The 19,207-nt window shown below is 32.6% G+C and overlaps 1 protein-coding gene across 1 annotated transcript in view; it reads left to right on the plus strand.

Annotated features, from left to right (window-relative positions):
* superdeath (Suppressor of ER stress-induced death) overlaps window positions 1-19,207 on the plus strand; it is a 503,396-nt gene that overhangs the window by 219,104 nt on the left and 265,085 nt on the right. The window contains exons 8-9 of the mRNA XM_090396917.1: window positions 1,392-1,457; window positions 4,702-4,767. Coding sequence (XP_090253043.1) covers window positions 1,392-1,457; window positions 4,702-4,767 — 132 coding nt within the window. The remainder of the gene's footprint in view (window positions 1-1,391; window positions 1,458-4,701; window positions 4,768-19,207) is intronic.

Genomic DNA, 19,207 nt, shown 5'->3' on the forward strand with positions numbered 1-19,207 from the left:
AAAATCATACGGTAACCTCCGGGTAACAGCTGCTTCGTAGATATTTACGTTTTTAAAGTATTTCCTAGGTTACAGCTGCGCATACAAACAACACACCGTAAACGCTTCAAGTTTTTCAAGTTTCACTTGAAATTTTTTCGTTTCAGATCTTGTGAAGGAAACGAAGAAGATTTTTAACCGGCGCTGTCAATACCTTGCATTTGCATTTCACAAACCACTATCGAAGAAACATATTAGCTAATACTAACTGACATTTCAAAAGCTCGTCTTAGCCACCTATTTCTTTTAAATCTCTACTCCACACTTTATGAAACACGAATCATTTGTATGACAACAAATCGCACATGTACCGCTATCTTTGATGAATGTAAATCATGGAGCACGTGTTTCCAGTGCATAATGACAACAAATAATAGCAAGGGAATATCTTATATATCTTAATTTTGATTCCAAGCACTTGGAATCAAAATTAAGATATGTTTCCAAATGATATTATCCACATGTATGAGAGGGGGTATTTCCAATGTGTAACGTAAATAGATACCGGTTAAGATCGTTTATACCGATTAAGCTACGGAAGCTTAATCCCAAAACCTTGATCTAGATCTCAAACATGGAACATTTTCTAGCTATAACTTTATGCCTTTAGCTTAAAATAGGTTTAAACATATTCATAAAACATTCAATTCCACCTTCGAATTAGAACCAATGACTGCTGATGGGAAAGAGATTTGCCAACCTGGAAGCATGTATGTTCTTGTAATTTTGTAAATTCAAAGAATACCCTGTACTAGCATGTATAAAAATCACTCATATTTATATAAATATATTGTGGACCATATGTCTAGAAGCCATTCAGTAATTATAATAATAAGAAATGGTCTTGGTGCACCCACTGCAACAGTGTATATATTATGACCTAAAAAGTACAACTTAAAAAAAAATAAGTTCATGCTTTAATTAAGCATGGCTTGTATTGGGTATATCCTCACTCACATTCTCTTTTCGTTGGAAACTTTTCCCATCACTGCTGAAATGGTTTGCTTAAAGAGTACAATGTGGAGGTGCGAGTTCATATGGTGGTTTAGACTTGGAGAGAAAGCAAACCTCATGTAAAAATAACTCATGTGAGCCTCTCGAAAGAAGAAACACATTTATGGCTCCATAATTATAGATATTGTAAAATAAGTTTATCTACTTTTCTGAAGTTGTATGTGTGGAATAAAGATGAACTTTAGTTATTATGTTAATAACTAAAGTTCATTCCAATGCCTATTGCACAGAATGAAATTATATAGGAACTTAAAGAAAATCAAAATCAAAAGTAAAACTAATAGTTTTAAAAACTATGTTCTTCTTTCACTTTGTTGAAATTTCATTTGTTTTGATAGGGAGCAACTATAATTCGGATGATGAGATATTTTCTTGGCAATGCGACTTTTCAAAAAGGACTTTCGGTAAGAATATTAAATTTTGATTTCATAAATTCATACTGTTTGTTTATGAAATTAATAATTTTCTTCCTTTACAAATTCCTTGCTGCAATCTGCAATACAAAATTTTATGCTACTAGCAATAATTTTCTTTAAAAAGTAACAACCGAAAGCAATGCACCTTCAGCTTGACGAATCGAATTGCAGTCGCCAAAATTTCTATTACGAAGTAAAAATCGCGCTAGTTTCATGTTATATGAAAATAGCGGGTTTACCTTCATAATGCATTTTGCCGTCACTTTCTATAGTTGAAAGTGAATGAGGTTGAAAACAAATCATAAATATTAATGTGATGTTTTATATGTGGATTAATGTTCAATTCCTATCAGCACCTTAAAAGACGTAATTTAATTCTTCTTATTATTTTTTCTTTCTTCGTATTATTCCTAGTGGCCTGTTACGGATTACGTACGTATTAGACCTAATGGCCTGTTACGATTCGAAACCGGAAATCCCACAGAATAGGTCGGTCGATCGTTATTCCTGGAGTGTCCTATGTCTGTAGAAGCGTGTGTTCATGGGACCGATTTGCTTGTTCTTTGGGGGACGAAACACTCAAGTCTGGGGTCGATCCCGTCTTTGTCTATGCCGACTGAACTACGAAGGCTCTGCAATTTACTTATTGTTATCTTTGCCATGTTATAGTCATTATGGGGAACATAATGCACATAATTGCACAATCGCTGCCGCTTGGCACAACTGGTTAATTCTAGGATATTTCGCCTGTCTCTCTTGGAAAATACTGTTTACAACTGCTAATATGAACAACTATTGTCATGTGGCAGATGTCCGCCACACTCACACCCGTTTGTGGACGTGCATATTCGGAGGTGGCAGTTAGGTATATAAAAGGAGTGTTAAAAAAAAGAGAGACCGAAACTTCTGCTATAAAGACTTTATTGCTCATTTTACAACATTTTGAGCAAGTAGTCCCCTCTACCGGCGATATTTCGTTCCCAACGTTTCTTGCATTGTTCGAATTGCTTCCTGGAACGCACTTTCTATGCTGGAACGAACTTTCTGCTCAGTTCTCTTATCGTATTTTCCTGAATCTCCTCTATGGTTTGGTCCATTCAAAGTGATTTTAAGTTTGGGAAACAGAAAAAAAGTCTGCTGTGGCTACGCCTGGAGAATAGGGTGGATAGGGCACAACGGATGTCTAATGTTTTGCCATAACTCTGATCGTCAGTCAAGAAACGCGGCAAGAATTTTGCACTGAATCGCCTCATCTGATGTTTTGCAGATGCGTCGCGTCAGTGCCATCCAAATTTGATGGAAAGATCCTATGCTGATGCGCACTTTGTCAGCAACTTCTCGGACAGTTAAACGACGATTTTCAAGAATCACACTAGAAACTCTTTCGAGATGGGCGTTGTCTGTTGATGTGGAAGGTGGTCCAAGCCTGAGATCTTCACCGGCCGACGTTCTGAACTTTTTAAAACGCTAAACCACTCATAACACTGCGATCGGCTCATACAGTCCTCCCTGTATTCTTGATTAAACAATTGAAATGCATCTGTAAAATTTTTACCACGTTTGCAGCAAAATTTCACTATCGCACATTGTATGTGTGTGTGTGTGTGTGTGTGTGTATATATATATATATATATACATACATTATAAAGAGAATAAAAATCTGTAATCCACAATTAAGCAATCCGACAACTTTTATTAATACACAACAATCGTCTGGACCTGCACAATGAAGTATAACCTCTCATGAAATAATTTTAAAGAGAATTCTACTCCACAAATTAAATTCATGCCGCACCATATTCTGTAAATCCACAAGAAAGTATTGCTTTTTCAATAAAAACTCTCTTCGATTCAATATTATCAGACACAACAACAAGAATATTCTAATATTCCAATTCATGAATCAGATTCAGAACAATCACATTACTTTCAGAAAAATGTTACACTGCAGTCATATTTTTTTAATTTATAACGGTCTTAAGAAATCTCATTAGGAACATTAAGCTGGGGTAGTACCCTAATATTCCTTTCAACAACTTAATACACAAACGTTTAGCCTGCGATTAACATCTCATTGAAATATATGACTTTCTTCATCGCAATTATAAACATCATCAATTTAGTAATGAAGAACACTAGGAAATAAGAAATTCCCAAAATTGAATCCACACGATCGAATTGAACGGAATGACAGAAGTACAACACATCTCCAATGCAGTCAAGAAATTAAAAGAAAATATTCTCCACTCGCACACAAACAAGTTATGGAAATACTGATAATGAAATTGAATCGAATCTTAACCTAAGTCCTAACGTAGTTTCCCTTATATGGAAAATTCAACATGTTATTCAAACTCTCTCTTCGAAACATTTCTATAATACACGTGTACGAATTTTTAAAACGTGCAAGTAATTGCTACACCTCTATTGAGTATAATGCAAAAATATTTGTAGACAGTGTAAAGTTGACCTGGTTTTCTAAATGAACGGCATACCAACTTTCTAACCAACTAGTTATTGTTAAATATATATTTATTTAAATATTTTGTGTGTGTATATATATATAATGCTATCATTCAAACAAAACTGGCCGATGATCTCCATATTTCCAAAGGAGCGGTTTAGCCGTTTACATCGTTCAGGACTTCGGGCATGCTGACTGAATGGACGCAGTGTACTGATTTAACAATCACCAAACTGTGCACTCAAATTTCCCCTCTGGCACTGATGTTTCTGAATGTCTTTAAATGGAATATGAAATTCATCGCCGTGTAATATCAGCACCCCGCTCGCTGGAAGCCATATCAGGTTTCCATATAATGGTTATATCGCACCAAATAAAAATAAAATAAAATCAGCGTTCATGGTTCATTTATATTTGTTAACATCATAACAATAACAATATATCAATGTTCAATATACTCTAGTACATTTCTGATATTTAAATGAAATATAGGGTTTTTTTTATTGAACATGAACTTTATTTCAAATAATATTTTATTAGTTTGCATTTAGTTTTATATTTGACATCATAAACAGCATTTTTTCTCTGTTATAAGAAATGTTGTTATATATATAACAACAATCAAAATATAAGGAATTTTGATTCCTTCAACACTCAGCCATTGAAAGCAATTATTTCTAATAAGTTCTAGTTTTACTTTTGTAAATAAATTATGTTTGATTTCAAAAATAATTTAATAAGAAGAATGTGTTTTGTTTTATATCACAGAACTACCTTAAAGCTAAAGCCTTCAGCAGTGCAGTACAAGATGATCTCTGGCAATATTTAACAAAGGTAACAAGAACGAAATGCATTTTCGGTGTATGAATACATTTCTGATGACTCAATTTGCATAATGATAAAATTACTTATAAATGGAACAGAGTGATTATAATATTAGAGAAGTAATAAGTTAGCAGTGACGAATTCTAAAATGCTGGTTACTGGTTAATTTGTTTAATCACAGAGTTAAAAAATGAAGCATAAGGCTGATCACCAGCAATTTTTTCTAGTAGACTGAGGCAGCTAGGTAGCTGTGCCTTTTCGATCACTGATCAATTATCAGTCCTTTTCTAAAGTTTATCCTTTATTAATTCTAATTCTAATCGTTTTTTTTTTTACGTTTAATTACTCACTTTCAATTAGCACACTGTATGTGGCTTCCACAGGAAATCATGGTCAGTGTTGGACTTATATATCAGAACACTCAAAGTAGTGCTGGAATATAATCATCAGCAGTGAGTTGCCTGCAGTGCTTTGAAACGTTTTGATCTAGTGCATGCTGTCTTAAATTATTTAATCCATCCTCTTCGGTATAGTTCCTTTAGGCTCACAACCTCTTGTGAGCGGTATTCACATAAAATAATAAATAAATACGACTGCTAGGTAGAGTGCACATAGCTTCCCTGCATTGGAATCACGCAAAAAAAAAAAAAAAAAAAAAAGATAAACGTATTTAATGTGAACACAAAGTCATGAAATTACTCCAAACTATTAGTCTAATCTTACTAATAACGTTATACATTTTCCTTTAGCTAATAATACCCTGTAAAGACGGAGACCACTAATGAGTAAGGTTGAAGGGAAGACGTTTCAAAATTCCTCTATTTCCACAAACCTTGATACAACACCTTCAACCTTGATTAGAGTTGCCACTCTCCTTAAAATAAGAGAAATATCTGTCATCATATTCCAAAAAAAGGTCGTTGGTTCCTCTAATCAAGTAAGCTGTGTTGGCCTCTCGCTCATCGTTTGTCGTCTCTGAAGCCGGCTAGAGGAATTTGAGCTTTGTCTGGCTTTTGGGTTTAACTTTCCTAACCTATGGTAGAAATCGAGAGTATATATTTATATTTTTATTTAATTTGAATATACATCTTATTCAAAAAAAAATATTTCACTAAGAGAAATAATTTTACTTCTCTTTGAGAAGTATTTTTACTATTGTGAAAATTTGTTTTTACACTTTACTGCAAATGCAACGCAATACACATACGGCAATGTATTGAACATGCTTGAGTCACGGCAAGTAGAACGACATCGTATCCCACATTATTCAGCCTTTGTAACGCATTATTGTTTAATTAGAATAGCTTAAATGCTTATTCGCAGTTCATATATTCACTAGTACGCGTAACTATATATATTTTTGGCTGCCAAATAATAGTAATAACTATCATATGGCGTTTACTCGTTAATAATACACCCATTAATAATTCGAAAAAGAAAAGTGCAAGGTAGGCGGGATAAGTTAAAAAATGGTGTGACAAGCCGAATTACAAGGTGATAAATAAGATACATTTTCACAAACCACTTCATTATGAATGTGATGACTAATCTTCCCTGATCACCGAATGCAAATGCTGTTACAAACGCCATTCGTTCCTCTTAGTTTGAAGATTTTTGATTCGATAAATATATCTGCACCACTAAGTTCTGACATCATCAGAGCAACATTAATGATAAACATGAACCTAGAGTATATATGCGTTATACATTGCGATTATGCATTTATCAGGCACTTCCATCATATTTACAATGGTTTGCAGTGTTCTGATATTTCCATATAAAAACCAACAACTTTTGGTTGATAACTAATAATTTTATTTCGTAGTATTAACGCCTGTCATCCTCATCCTTACATGAATGTGAAGGAAGATAATGAATATTCGAGAAAGCGATTATTTCGTACTTGTATGTTCAAAAGAAGATAATCTGGATTATTTTTTCAATGTTTCTTCCAAACCAACTCGATTTTAATATTTTGGTTTGAATAAAACAATCTAGTTTAATTGGTAATTTCTGAATGATATCAAAATTTCAAGAAATTTTAAAAAAGTTCCTCTTTGAACATTGTTACAAAATTTGGAATAATGCAAATGAAGCCGCAAAATCTGAAATATCGATCTTTGTCGAAACACATTTTAAAGATAAACGTACCAGAATCAAAAGAAACGATTCCTGGAGAAATTTGTTCCAACAACAGACAGCAAAATTCAAAAGAAATATCGTAGAAATGTGTGTAATGTGGCAATGAATAGAGTACTTTACTCTTCTAATGAAAGGTATTTAAATACTAGTATTCGTGAACAATTTTCATAGTTGGATCTCAAGACTTTTGGCAATAATCAAAATTGTCTCTAAATTATGTAGACTAAAATTAAACGTCTTATTATTCAAAATTTAGCAACGACATTCCAAAAAATATTTTTTTTTCACCTCCAGGGAGTCCAAAGACTCTTCGAGGCAGAGCATTTATCACAAGCAAAGATAATTAACTTTGGAAGAAAATGGAGCAAATTCAATTCGACTCTTACTGAAGAGTTACTGCATAAAAATATTGACGTTGATAATGATGGTAACTGTGATGAAAAATGTTGCCTATATCGAAACCATTAAATCCTGCAAAAACTGAAAGTTATGGTGCATGGACGTATATTGATCCGCAGTGAGCCACTGAAGTGTCCAATGATGCATGCCCTATTCGAAAATGTTCTGTCCATTTAAACTTGTGGATAAGGTCCGAAATTCACGAAACTCTATATGAGAGTTTCATTAGTTTCTTTTGACCTTCATATTTCAGCTAAACGTTGGGTTATATGTTTCTTTTTAACTTCATGTATCCATCGCTTAATTGCACAATCGGCCACAGTTGCTTTTTGATACTCTAATTGAATACAAACAAGCGACCTATTAGTCATTAATCAGGTCTGTTATCGTCTGATCAACGTTTCTGTTGAAACGATAACCACAAATCTCGGTGATTGGAAAGGCATGAGTTTGAATCCCGTTTCGGCAGAGAATAACCACTTAAAGGAATTTGCAAATCTCACCAATGATGGTGAGATAGCAAGTCACCATCTTGGCAAAGTTTTTCAATCCTGAATTTTCTGCAAGAGACAAAGAGAAAAAAGAGAGAAACAATCCAAAACACATCACACACAATTAACATATATAGTACACTATGCAAACAGGACATTAATTAGGTTCATATAGTAGGAAATTACTTGATCGTGAGAGGTCATTGAGTATAGCATGTTATAGGATATAGCTAACACCTGGCTGAGAATCAATTAATTCTATCTAGTTCATTTTCTTTATTTAGCACAGTTGTAGTCATTTATACTCATAGCTTTTATACCTTGCCGTTATATCTTCATGTCCTACTGATTTTTTTATTATACACATTATTCTGAGAGAGAGCGAAAATGAAGAGGTGTTCTCGTTAAAGTATGTTTAATGTGGACTTGAATGATGTAGCCCAGAAGATGTTGAATTAGCAGTAGTCCGGTCACTAGTGACAGATCAAGATCAAGATAAGATAAGGAATAGTGACGTGATTGGTTGTTGAGATGATGACGTCATTGTGGGCGTGACGTCATGAGATTGGAATGTTTGGAATTTCCCTGGGGGCATATGTGTCAGTGAGGTCAGTTCTTGTGTTTTGGTTTGCTTATGGCATTAGAGGTGATGGTAGAAATAAGGATTCGTGTCCTGATTGGTGGAGTACTTCTGACCAGATCAAGATAAAGATAAGAAAAGGAATCATGACGTAGGTGTGTGTTGTGATGTAGATAAGTGACGTCATTTGTTATTTGTAAATAAGGGACATCATTTGTTAGTTGTAAATAAGTGACGTTGTTGTTTTGAATCTGACCAGATCAAGATCAAGGTAAGATAAGGATTCGTGACATGAATGTTTGTTGTTATTGAGTTTGGAATGTTTGGAATTTCGCTGGGGCCCCTCGTCTGTCAAGGACACCACATAGTGTTTTTCGTTCAATTATTGCATTGTGAGTGATATTTAGAGATAAGAATCATGATGTTATGTGTTTGGAAATTTTTAGGGAGCATAAGTCTCTCTCTCTGTGATATCACATGGTGTTTTGGTTTGGCAATGGAATAGTGGGCAAAGTTTTTGAGGTAAGATATCTTGGAATTTTCCCAGGGTGACACATACATCTGCTATTGTCATTATGTTTTGTGTTTGGTTGTCTATAGATGAGTGTACTAATTTTCCAATACATTTTGGAGTATTTCTTTTGTTAAACGGTGGGAATTCTTAGAGTACTGTCGTGATGGCTGCCGTATTTAGGATTTTCTGAATAATTTAATTATATGCTAATATCACTCAAACATACACTTTTTTTTTCTTTCTATAGATGGCTGTACTCATTTTTCAATACATTTTAGGGTATTTCTTTCATGTTAAAGGGTATGACATTTTTAGAGAAAGTCATGATGGTGGGAGTCTTTCGAGCTTTTCTGAATAATTTAATTATATACTGGTGTCCCTTAAACACACGTTTTTTCCAAAGCTGATCTGTATTTTATTCTATATTCATATTCTAATTCATATTCATATTTTATTCATAATTCATCCGAATATTTTGATTTGTCTAAAATTAAGATCTTAAAGTTCAATAAATAAATAAATAAACAAATCGTGTGCGAATTCACGGTGATTTCAAAAGTGATCTTACTTAAACATACATAACACATCACCACTGTATGTGAATGGAATTGTGGGCAATGTTTTTCAGATAAGATATTTTGGAATTTTCCCACGGTGACACACATTTGTCATTGTCGTCATGTTTTGTGTTTGGTTGTCTATAGATCGGTGTACGAATTTTCCAATATATTTTGGGATATTTCTTTCCTCTTAAATAGTGGGAATTCTTAGACTGCAGTAGAGTCTAGTGCCGGCTGTGTTTCAAGTTTTTCTGAATAATTTAATTATATACTGGTGTCTCTATGGCATTTCAAAATTAATTAAAATAAACGGACATTTAAATTGATTACAAAACCTTTGTATATATTCTAGAAATTCTAATGATAATTTAAATTACTTACTATCTTTCTAGAATGCTCTTCTAAATGCGAATTTTCCAAAATAATAGAATTTATATCCACACCACAACACAAACACAAAAGCCATAAAGAACGAAATTTCTGTAAATACTATAACCTGAAATAGTTGAGTACTTCTTCCTTTAGATTTCAGCCTATAGGATCATGCTATGTTATCGTCCTCAGTAATATCCCCCAGCAAGCAGTTACTTCAAAGTCGTCTTTTCATGAAGATGACTGAGTCATATCCATCAATTGCGGTATTGTTCAAAAGGTATCATTTTCCCAAGTTTGAATGTTTCTCAAATACTTACATATGACTAACTGATTAGCATTCACATGATTGTGATGACACATATCCTAAAATTATTCATTCATCGTTCCCATGGGAAATTATTGCTGTAATAAATTAATGCTTACATTCATTTTTTAAACCAATATTGACCTATTAATTTTACCTGTGATTCCGTGTGCTCTTAATGTATTTCTGTAACTGAAATTTATTTTTTTTATTTATTTTTTTTTTTTCATTAGTAATTTTAAGTAACGGATATGGGAGAAACAAGGTTTTGAACTCGACGTAGCATTTTCTTTTAGAAATTTCTTTTGCCAGTAGAACAAATAAATAGTTATTTCTTATTATTTCAAATGAATATTAGCTCTGTAATATATACTTTGTTAATTTCTATGTTACCTTTTATTTGACTGTAATATTATTAACAAATTGTATTTACTGAATCTAACATACAGAAATTAAATAAAGTGAAAAGGACATATATCTACATATGTAATAAATAAAATGCCACTTTTCAGGTGAAATATTCTCCACTAAAATTCTGCCTATTAATTTAATACCCGTTTCCTTTTGCTTCAAAGAGTTGACACAGTTTTGTTGAGCGGATTTAAAAAAAGTCTCTGGTTAGTTTCTGGCATGAACTTTTACAAGGAGTAGTAAAAAAAATGTTATGGTCTTACTTAAATTTGTATAACACATCAACGACACCCAATTTGTTCATTTAAATTTACACATTTTATTTGAATGAAGTATTGTTTACAAATTGTATTTACAGAATCTAACATACAGAAATAAATAAAGTGAAAAATTCAATCTTTTTTTTCTGTTGTTCTTTAATCTTTTTATTGTTAAATTTGCACTGTTGTTCAAAGCTTCCTATGCTTGTGGAATTGCCATCATGTGGTTTTTGACAATTTGACTATCATCTGAAGGTTAATTTTCATCTGGTGATCGTTGCAAATTTATTACTGTGGTAAAATTAAGCATTCTGTTATATCTGTAATTCGTCGGCTGTGTTATTGTTATATCCTTACTTTCATATAATGTTATTTCGTAAGTCGTAAGTTCAAGCTTATTATACATTAATTTACTGTCTTTAGAATCTATCCTTTTGCTTACTCAAAACTTTGTACAATCAAAGTCCTACTGGCTACTCTATTGTTATGTCGCTATCTCTCTATGTTATATCTTATTCTACCTCTATAATGACTCTCCTTCTAATCTATTGTCATGCTCCTAAAATACTAATTCAGATTTTGTTTCCTCTTCGGATATCGGCAAAATTTATATTTCGCTGCGCCAGCCAATATCCTATAACAGAAGAGACTCTTGTTCAGGAAAATAATTCAAAATTTAAAAGGATACACACAATAATTTATCTTGTGCTAGTGCTGTGCAGATTCAGTTAGCAGTCGTAGACCAAATCTCACTTAAACAATTATATCTAAATTCCTTCCCGCCCAGAAGGTTCAATTTCATAAGTGGTGGTTTGAATTCGTAATCAGCATTAACTCAGGTATAAGTTACAAAGCATGTTTATTGGAAAAACATAAAACATTTTACAGTTATTTAAGTTTAAATACTCAATGGATCAAAATTCACTCTAAGTTAAGGGTTATACTAAATCACAATGGATCAGAGCAAGTTAAATCCTTCAATTATGAAAGGATTAGGTTTAAGCATAATACTACTACTATATAACTCCTTTCACAAATTACTCACAGAATACTTATTGATCACTTTCATTAATACTCTATCAATGATTACCTTAATTCTAAATTTCATTTAAGCAAGTCTAGCCATTCACAAATCACTGCCTATTTAACAACTTTTCTTTGTTCCAAAGGGCGTAATTAATTCAGTCAAATTCTCACTAAAAGTTCTCTACTAGTGTCCTTTAGTTACAACACACACAAATTTCTTCTTCTTCTAAGCAAATTTTTAACATAGAACGAAAACTCTTACATTACCGGATCCTTTTAGATTTCATGCCACCATCTCATATAGGTCTGGATTACCATACTGCATATTCTTCGGCTGTCTTTGCGCCTGGCGATGTACTACGCTTTTTCTTCTAATCGTTTCCGACTGTTGTGTGCTGTCTACCGCTCCACAGGAAACTTTCTCTAATGGGACATTCTGCTAAGGCTCGATTCCACATGGGCTGTCATATCGCAATCAGCTCTGCTTGAAAATCTTCAAGCATACTCAAGAAAAGAACCTGCCGTCCGTCATTACTGTAGCCGACTCACCGCTCTCTCACGAATCCTCCGACAAACTCCCCCTAAAACTCGAATCTGGCACTCAAAGATCAAAAGGTCAAAAGGCCCTAAAATGGCATGCTTCGTCTTTTATTCGCCCTATTCGGGCGCCCTCTATTCAATGCGGGTTTCACTCACAAACCCCATCATTCATGCCCCTTGGGTGATCCTACACTCTCGCTAACCTGTCCAGTTACATTATTCTAGGAAGGCACTCTGACGTCATATTTCCGCGTAGGTATCACCTCCATCACTATGCTCGATTTATACCGATTATTCCAGATTACTATTATAAACTTTTCTCAGAATTTCGCAAGGTACTAGACAGCTTACTTGGGAATTACAAATAATCTAACAATAACTCTCACTATATCACACACATGGACTATACATAATTACAAAACATAAAACAACACTTTATAATTATTAGCTGATGTGCAGATATCTCCTTAATTAGTAGTAGTTTATTATGTTCAATCCTGAATGAAGAATTTGCTTGTAAAGCTCTGCATTCAGGATCTAACAGTTGCATATTTATTTTTTTGAAACCAATACATATACTTCTGAGAATTATTAAAAGCACAGAATCTTTCATTTTGTTTCCAAAAGCATTTAAAAGTACACGTTATCTTTTCACGTTTTGGGCATCTAATTTCATTTAAATCAAGAACACTCCTCCCTATTAACCTGGTTAATGTTTTAAATTTTTCTCTTCCTTTGGCGAGTATATTTACATGTTGATTCTATCATCAAATTTCTTAGTTTGTCCAGAGATAGTCAACCAATTTTCCACTTCAGTTGATGGTTATATTTTATTAAAACAAAACCAACAATTCTGTTTTTTTAACTCTTTCAGGTAATTCTAACCAAGGTGATTTTGTCAATGCATATCTTACAATAATTCCTTCAGAAATATAAATTTCTTTAGGAAATAAATTTGAACTCTTATTCAAAAGAAATTGGAAATCAGTTATTCCAATGACAACAGAAAATTCATATTTTTCATCCACTGTCGATTTGTCATAATCATTTTCCTACATTCTTCTTCTTAGATTACTTCATATGGCACCACAAATAAATACAGTATTTATTGTTAATGTAGTTATTTATTATTATTATTATTATTATTATTATTATTATTATTATTATTTCACTGATTATTAGCTCTGATCTCATATTTTATGTTAACTTTTTGTTACAAATTTCTAAACAATTAGAACTTTTCACAAAGAAACTTTCAAAATATTTTGTGGCTCACCCATTATTTTTACATTACCAAACACAAAACACCATAACACAAAACAGTGCCTGCAGTGGATGAACGATTACCTTAAGTCCAAAGTCATTTGACTGTATGGTTTTATTCTTATAGTACTGTTTACCTATACTATATGCCCTACCCTGACTGATTCTTCAAAAATTAACTTTTTGTACAGATGACTCAATCACATGTTTTCGCGTACTGTTGGATATACTGTTGGTATGTATTTATCTTACTTTGTGTGGGAAAAGGTAAAATTAGTATATGTGTTATCTGGAGAGCACAGACATTTTTGTACACCAAACTTTAAGAGTTAAAGTCACATATTGGATTAATTATCTGTTATCTCTCTTTAAAACAACCAAATTCTAACAGTTTGGATTTTTGCTTATGGAAACGAATTGTTTTCAGATAACTCAAACAATGTCAATAAGTAGCATTAGACAATTTATAAAATAATCAATACATGGATATCAGTTTTCAACATTTTCCCCCACATTTCTAGTATTAATTTAACAGTAGTGATTTTTTAAAATAATTAAACAGAATTGCATTAAGGTATAAAGTTGTGGATTTAAATATCAAGTTCTAATCAGAATATCTGAGTAAAAAATTCACTGTGGAAAAACACAACAACAAAAGCACACATATTTGTTCATTTAAGTTTACAATTGCATATTTTATTTTGCTGAAATACTATTTACAAGTATATTCACTGAGAAAAATTTCAAACATGTAATTACCTAAAAATTTATCACAATATTTAGTTTACACTCTTAACATTTTCCAAAGAGTTCAATGAATAATTTTTTGTTACTCACTGTTTCTTGGTTACATTACATCAAAATAGCTGGTCACGCAAAAGAGTTTTTAAATCAGATACCATGGTAAACACACTTCCATACATATCATATTGTCAGTTTGGAAATTACACCATGCCTCCATAAACATTCTGTGTATTCTTTTGTCAACAAATATACACAGTTTTCTTAAAATGTTCATAAATGTCCCAAAATAAAAAACCTTTATCGAATTGGATAAAATCTTGAAAGGCTAATTTTACCATTGATGAATTTAAATGATTAGCGATAAGTTTCCCCATGATACGAATACCTGGTAATTCAGTTTCCAAAAATAGTAAATGATTATCAATGTTGTACATTTTTGGTGAAGATCTCTCAGCTTCTTCACAACTAATAGAAAAAACTTTACTTCCATAAACTCCTCTATCATCAAGTATTAGTTCCCCATCTTGGCATTTCAGAATATAACACTCACCGAGGTCCATTTCCTAATCAACTCTTTTTTGAAGTAGCCGAGGATATCAGACCACTTCCTGCATAACTTTTCCCAAGTGGTCCTGGATAAATACATCACAATATACGTCTTCTAAAATAATAATCGGTTTCCATCCTTTTAGAGCTATGTGAAGAGTTTTGTCTCATGCTATTTCCTGAAGAAAGAAAATTTCAATGACTTTTGTGGCTCATTCATTATTTTAATTTACTTTCCTGGATACAAAACACCACAACACAATGTGACAGCTGCACTGGATGAACAAATTGCCATAACTGCAAAGACCCTTGATGCATTTGTTTTTCCATATAGTACTGTTTACCTGACCATTAACCCTGACCGTTCCTTCTAAAATGAAACTTTCATGCAGATGATTCATGGACATGTTTCTACATGCTGTTGGATATGATGTTGATGTGAGATTATCTTACTTTGAGACATCATAGGGCAAATCTTATCTCTGTGGCTCAAAGGTTATTCCATATTATTTGTCCTTATTATGTTAAGTATTTTATTATAAAAAAGTGTTTTTCATGTTAGACCATATGACTATTTCTTTCACTCATATGTCCGAAATTGTTGGGATGGGAAAAAAATAGCATTAGGTGGTGGAAGTGAAAAGGTTGTCAAGAGGGTGACAGAGGTCTTCCCTGCAATGCTCCCCATTCCCACCACACTAAACCCAGCATCATCCTATTCTCCACACTCTTCTCCAGAAGATGTCTGCTCAGGCTACTGGAGATGAGGGAGCTCATAATTTGCGGATATCTTTTAGTGATGTCACTTCCAACTGATACTGATAACTTTGGAGGAAAAAAATTAAAAAAATGCGTTTTTTTATTTTTTTTTCCTCCAAAGTTATCAGTATCAGTTGGAAGTGACATCACCAAAAGATATCTGCAAATGATGAGTTCACTCATCTCAACTAGCCTAAGCAGACTTCTTCTGAAAGAGTGCGGGTGAGGGGGAGTATCGCAGGGAAGACCTCTGTCACCCTCTTGACTACCCTTTAACTACCACCACCTAATGCTATTTTTTCCCTCCAGAGTTATCAGTTTCATTTGCAGGTGACATCACTAAATGATATCTGTAAATAATGAGCTCACTCATCTCCATTAGCCTGAGCAGGCATCTTCTGGAGGAGAGTGTGGAGAATAGGAAAATGATGGGTTTTGTAGGGTGGGGTCAGGGAGCATTGCAGGAAACACCTCTATCTCCCTCTTGATGACCTTTTCACTTCCACCACCTAATGCTATTTTTCCCCATCTCAATATTTTCAGACATATGAGTGAGATAGTCACATGGTTTAACATCAGAAACACTTTTTGAGGATAAAATTTTTAACATAATAGGGACAAATAATATAGAATACCCTTTGAGACACAGAGATAAGATTTGCCCTATGATGTCTCAAAGTAAGATAATCTCACATCAACATCATATCCAACAGCATGTAGAAACATGTCCATGAATCATCTGCACGAAAGTTTCATTTTGGAAGGAATGGTCAGGGTTAAGGGACAGATAAACAGTACTACATGGAAAAACAAACTAGTCAAGTGTCTTTGCAGTTACGGCAATTTGTTCATCCCGTGCAGCTATCATATTGTGTTGTGGTGTTTTGTTTTGTATCCAGAAAAGTAAAGTAAAATAATGGATGAGCCACAAAAGTCATTGAAATTTTCTTTCTTCAGGAAAATAGCATGAGACACACAGCTCTAAAAGGATGGAAACCAATTATAATTTTAGAATACACATACATTGTGATGTATTTAAAAACTGATTTAAAAACTCTTTTGCATGACCAGCTATTTTGATGTAATGTAACCAAGAAACAGCGAGTAACAAAAATTTTATTCATTGAACTCTTTGGAAAATGTTAAGAGTGTAAACTAAATATTGTCAAATATTTTTAGGTAATCAGATGTTTTGAATTTTTCTCAGTGAATATACTTGTAAATATTATTTCAGAAAAATAAAATATGCAATTGTAAACTTAAATGAACAAATATGTGTGCTTTTGTTGCAGTGTTTTTCCATAGTGAATTTTCTACTCAGTTATGCTGATTTAACTTGATATTTATATCCACAACTTTATACCTTAATGCAATTCTGTTTAATTATTTTAAAAAAATCACTGCTGTAAAATTAATGCCAGGAATGGGGAAAAAGTGTTGAAAACTGATATTCATGTTCTGTTACCTGTTGACATTCTTTGAGTTATCTGAAAACAATTCGTTCACATAAGTGAAAATCCAAACTGTTATTATTTGGTTGTTTTACAGAGAGATAGCAGATAATTAACCCAAAACATGACTTTAACTCTTCAAGTTTAGTATAGAAAATATCTTTTTACTCTCCAGATAAGCTATATACAAATTTTGCCTTTCCCCACCAAAGTAAGATAAAACACACCAACAGTATATCCAACAATATGCATAAACAAGTCGTTGAGTCATCTGCACAAAAAGTTAATTTTTGAAGGAATGGTCAGGGTAGGGCATATAGTAAGGGTAAACAGTACTATAAGAAAAAACTATAGAGTAGAGTGACTTTGGACTTAAGGTAATCGTTAATCCACTGCAGGTGCTGTTTTGTGTTGTGGTGTTTTGTGTTTGGTAATATAAAAACAATGGGTGAGCCACAAATTTCTTTAAAAGTTTCTTTGTGAAAAGTTCTAATTGTTTAGAATTTTGTAACAGAAAGTTAATATAAAATATAGGATCAGAGCTAATAATCAGTGAAATAATAATAATAATAATAATAATAATAATAATAATAATAATAATAATAATAATAATAATAATAAATAACTATTTATTTGTAGTGCCATATGAAGTAATCTAAGAAAAAGAAGAAGAAGAAAATAGGAATGAATACAATTTGTTAATAATATTAAAGTCAAATGAAAGGTAACATAGAAATTAACAAAGTATATATTACAGAGCTGAAATTAATTTGAAATAATGAGAAATAACTATTTATTTGTTGTGCTGGCAAAAGAAATTTCTAAAAGAAAATGCTACGGCGAGTTTAAAATCTTGTTTGTCGCATATCCATAACTGAAAATTGCTAATGCTAAAGAAAATAAATAAATAAAATTAATAAATTTCAGTTACAGAAATACGTTAAGAGCACAAAGAATTGCAGTCAAAATTAATGGTCAATATTTGTTTAAAAAAAATAAATATAAGCATTAATTTACTACAGCAATAATTTGCCATTGGAATGAAAGATGAATAATTTTAGGATATGTGTCTTCACAATCATGTGAATGCTAATCACTTAGTCATATGTAAGTATTTGAGAAAAATCCAAACTTGGGAAAATGACACCTTTTGGACATTACCGCAATTTACGGATATGACTCAGTCATCTTCATGAAAAGACCCCTTTGAAGTAACCTCTCACTTGTGGATATTACTGATGATGTAACATAGCATGATGCTATAGGCTGAAATCTAAACGAAGTACTCAACTATTTCAGGTTACAGTATTTACATAAATTTTGTTCTTTGTGGTTTTGTGTTTGTGTTTGTGGTGTGGACATAAATAAATTCTATTATTTTGAAAAATTCACATTTAGAAGAGCAATTCTGGAAAGATAGTAAGTAATTTAAATTATCCTTAGAATTTCTAGAATACATACAAAAGGTTTTGTAATCAATTTAACTGTCCATTTATTTTAATTAATTTTGAAATGCTGTAGAGACACCAGCATATAATTAAATTATTCAGAAAAGTTCGAAACACAGCCATCACTAGACTGTACTCTAAGAATTCCCAGCCTTTAACAGGAAAGAAATACCCCAAAATATATTGGAAAATTCGTACACAGATCTATAGAGAACCAAACACAAAACATGATGACAATGACGAATGTGTGTCACACTGGGAAAATTTCAAGATATCTTATCTGAAAAACATTACCTACAATTCCATTCACAGACAGTGATGATGTCTGTAAATTCCTATTTTTGCATATCATATTGTAAATATTATCTGTGTAATAAAATGTGTAAACTTAAAAGAACACACAGTGTCATTGATGTGTTATATATGTTTAATTAAGATCACTTTTGAAATCACTGTGAATTCACACATGGAAAAAAACGTGTGTGTTTAAGGGACACCAGTATATAATTAAATTATTCAGAAAAGCTCGAAACACTCCCACCATCATGACTTTCTCTAAAAATTTCATACCCTTTAACAGGAAAGAAATACCCCAAAATGTATTGGAAAATTAGTACAGCCATCTGCAGAAGGAAA

Source organism: Typopeltis vanoorti, chromosome 8, assembly GCF_054136105.1.
Source record: "Typopeltis vanoorti isolate ZY-2024b chromosome 8, IOZ_Tvanoo_1.0, whole genome shotgun sequence".
NCBI lineage: Eukaryota > Metazoa > Arthropoda > Arachnida > Uropygi > Thelyphonidae > Typopeltis > Typopeltis vanoorti.